A 4,041-nucleotide genomic window follows, 5' to 3' on the forward strand; every position below is an offset into this window, starting at 1 on the left:
TCATGTGTCTCACATTAGAGCTTTCTTTAATTTGGTTTATTGTTAGGCAAAAACACTAGATCAGAACTAGGAATTCAATCATTCATATTATTGGCATATTAGTAACTTTTCTTTCCTTTCAATCTATTGCCCTGAAATCACAATATTTCATGTAATTGATGACTCCAATTAGCACATGTTCAGTAACCCCCACATAATATATTTTTCTCTCAACCAAAACCAAAAATCACGCAAAGAGAAATTAAATTTTTTTTTCCACTCATCGACAACATAAGAAGGCAAGAAGGGAGAGATAAAAGAGAAGGGCCAAAGGGGTGCCCCAATAGACATATAGTGTCTCTATAATACTACTAGATAGATATAATCAAAGACGTGCTTGAGTCACTTTCACCCTCACTCCCTCATTCTCAACCACATACAAGTCATGCCACACTTATAGTTTGAATAACTAACACCCCAAAAATTAATCTTGGTAATGTAGCTAATATAACCCCATACATTATAACTTGAGTACCACAGTATTTTTCCAAAGAATCCAAAGTATGACAGATCGCACTATGCCCCCCACAATCCCCAACATAATTCTATTATCTTTCAATTACCATACAAAAAAATATTCCCAAAAAATAAAAATAAAAAAAAATAAAAAGAAAAAAAGAAACTCCCATACTTTGTTTTTTCCATCTTTTTATTACACTAAAGCTAAAATATCACATCTATTTATATATATTTGTGGGACTACAATTGCATTAACTTTCATCATAATATTATTACCCTTCTTTTTATCATTTTAACTTAGTCACTCCCTCTCTTTGTTAACTACAAGTATTATTATAAAGCAACCACTCTTTATACCACTCACAATTATTTCAAAAAAACACAACTAACTAAAATCACAACATTACATAATCCTCCCAAAACTAGCTCATCACCACCAAAGCTCCAACAACAACCACCACCATGTCTAAGAAGCCCTCCCATCGATGGAACGACTCCGAGGAGCTCGATGTCTTCGAGGCGGCAAATTACTTCTCCGGCTACAATGACAACAACATCAACAACTACTTGGTGTCTCAAAAGGCGGTGTGTAAAGAAGAGAACCGCGGTTATTTAAGGGGAGGTAGGGTTAGTCTCGACGTACCTTCCCTTAAACATTATTACATCCAACACCACAACCCGTCGTCAATGGTTGAACAACCACAAAAACAACAACAACAACAACAACAACAACAACAACAACAACAAAAAAGCAAAGATAAAAAGAAATACAAACAACCTAGCTCTCCTGGTGGTAAGATAGCTCAATTCTTGAACTCACTCTTTAGTCAAACTAACTCTAAGAACAAGAAATCATCGAATAAATCCTCGTCTTTAAAAGACGAAGATGAAAGTCCGATTAATAGGAGGAAAAGGAGAAGTAGTATTAGCCATTTTAGGTCGACTAGTAGTGCAATCGATGCAAGATCAATGTACTCTACTTCAAGTTCCGGGTTTCGAACACCGCCTCCTTATAATCTCAACACTCCTACAAAATCTTGTAAAGATTTTAGGAGTTTTTCTGATTATAAGGATGTTTTAGCTACTTTATCCAAGTATAAAATCCAAGGAAATGGGAATAATAATGGGATTCCCAAGGATGATCATAATAATAAAGTTATTAAAGGATCATCCAATAATAATATTGATTGGATTGATGAGAAATTAAGAATGGTTGAGAAATCAAAAAATTACAATAATAATAATAATAATAATATTTCATCACATGTTTATCAAGAGAAGAAAGAAAACTACAAGAATTTTAATCAACATGATGATGATGATGGAGCTGATAGTGATTCAAGTTCGGATCTTTTCGAGTTACGGATCGATTACGAATTCGGGTTTTGTTCGAGTGGATTGCCTGTTTATGAGACTACTCATATGGATAATATCAAGAGATCTTCATCTACTGCTATTACTAGTGTTCCTATCAAAACTTAAAACTTTGATACAATTTTTATTTTTTTTTATTTTTCTGGGATGAGGATTGATGGTATTGTATGTAGTGCTGAGAAATTCATACCTTTTGTTTGGTTGATTTATCTTGTTAAAAAAAATAGTTTGAATTTTATTTGATTGTGTTTTTGTTCAAAAATGTAGCAAGAAACTTTTTTTTTTCTTTTTTTCTTTTCTCTTTTGTTATGTACAGTATGGAATGTTTATTTGTCTTGGAGTACAATATTTTTATTTTTCAATTTTTAAGAATATTCTCTCATTGGGTTTTGTAGCAAATCTTAGAGCAAAAATAAATATAATTAATAAAAAAAAAAAAAATAACTAAAAGGGTATAGTGGTCTACATCTAGAAAAAAATGCACGAGTAGAATGAGGCATGATTGATGAGTTGAGACACTCTCCAAACATATTTATCTTTAGTACTTTAGTAAACATTTTTTTTTTTGATAAGATACTTTAGTAAATTAATAAAGCATCTATGAAATCTGGTTGTGGACAATCATATTCTTTGACTTGAATAAAAAGTAGTGCATGCAAATAGTGCAATGCAACATGCTTATTATTTTTGTTATTATGATAAATGATTTTGTATCTGTATTCAACTTGAAGTTCTGAAAATATAATTATTATGATTAACAGGACTATTTTACCATTTTGAATAATAATACATGAAAACTATTGGAAGTTTGGATTTATGCTTAAAATCAATTTCTACAGCAGCGCATTAGAAAAGGAATTTTGCTTAATTTGAGTTAATCAATGGAAAGTTGTACGGAGTATGCTTTATTATTTCAATGAATAGAATTTTCTTGCAAGGATCGATGCATGTAGATGATTACTCGAATATAACTAAAAGGGCACACTTGGACTAGGAATAATATATTACGAGCAAGGTAATGAAGACGAAATGAAGAGAATGATAATGAGTTGATGTGGTGGCAATTTACGTGATTATATACTAATAATTGAATGAGAAAAGGCTAGAGGGGACCTTAATTATTTTTCTCGTTTTGGGGGTAATACTACTGTTACATTACCCTAATATGGTGATTAGTAACTATGACCCTCCAAATAATGGTAACAATTCTCTCATTTGTACCTCCTATAATATCACTACCTTATTCCTTCGTCTACAACTACTTTTATTCACCTCCATCTATACCGTTATTCTCTTAATGCACGACTCACTATCCAAGCCCTAAAATTTAAGATTTTTACTAATTGAAACTAATTTTTAATGTAGGTATAAAATTATTTTAAATGATCATAACTGATTTCGTTGATTGAAATTTTGTTTTTTATTAAAATGTATTCTTACTTGAATATTCATTATTGTTGTGTTTATCCTATGAACAGAACTTTACGATGGTTGTTATTCGGCATTACAATCGTCTTAGATCCACATATAAATAATACTCTACCATAACTCTAGCTAACTTTTTTCCAACCGTACCTTATACCCAATTATTCAATTAGCTAGGACACAAACAATATACAAGTATAATAAATGCATAATTTAAAATTCATGAATAAGATATTGGCCTAATTTAATACTTCATATTGATGATTGTATCTTTATGAGAAACATCACATAATTCAACATTGTTTCACCATTTTGTCGTACATAATATTCAGTCTTGAACCTATTGACAATTTGACAGAACAACTAATATCTAATCATGATAAATTTAGACAAAAGAGATTGGAATAATTACACATTTGCAAATTCTTTTCATGGAGTAGAGTGACTTTTTAATTATGATTTGTAAGTTGTAACCACTAACCACCTTTGTACAGAAAGCAACTCAACGCACAAATTAAAATTACCGTCATTGACGCTGATCCACATTCAACAAGTGCGGATGTCAATGGTCGAATCGATACACTCGTCAACTACTCGTGAACAAGTTTGGCCAAAATTCAATTCGTTCTCGTTAAGTAAGCAAATGAGTAAGAAAAAAATAAAAAAAAATTGAGGCTCAAGCTTAGATTAATTTGGTTATAAACTCGATAATGTTTGTTAATAAGCTTGTTTGAATCATGTTCA

The 4,041-nt window shown here is 31.1% G+C and overlaps 1 protein-coding gene across 1 annotated transcript; it reads left to right on the forward strand.

Moving 5' to 3' along the window:
* The first annotated feature begins 269 nt into the window (after positions 1–269).
* Positions 270–2,234, forward strand: LOC110686091 (protein BIG GRAIN 1-like E). Its single transcript, XM_021862674.1, has one exon. The coding sequence runs from the start codon at positions 961–963 to the stop codon at positions 1,978–1,980; it is 1,020 nt and encodes a 339-aa protein (XP_021718366.1). The 5' UTR covers positions 270–960; the 3' UTR covers positions 1,981–2,234.
* The last annotated feature ends 1,807 nt before the right edge of the window (positions 2,235–4,041 follow it).

Source organism: Chenopodium quinoa, unplaced genomic scaffold, assembly GCF_001683475.1.
Source record: "Chenopodium quinoa cultivar QQ74 unplaced genomic scaffold, ASM168347v1, whole genome shotgun sequence".
Lineage (NCBI taxonomy): Eukaryota > Viridiplantae > Streptophyta > Magnoliopsida > Caryophyllales > Amaranthaceae > Chenopodium > Chenopodium quinoa.

What these genes read in the sequence shown, in the direction of transcription:
- LOC110686091 (XM_021862674.1), top strand. Translation starts at nt 961, where the DNA reads ATGTCTAAGAAGCCCTCCCATCGATGGAACGACTCCGAGGAGCTCGAT.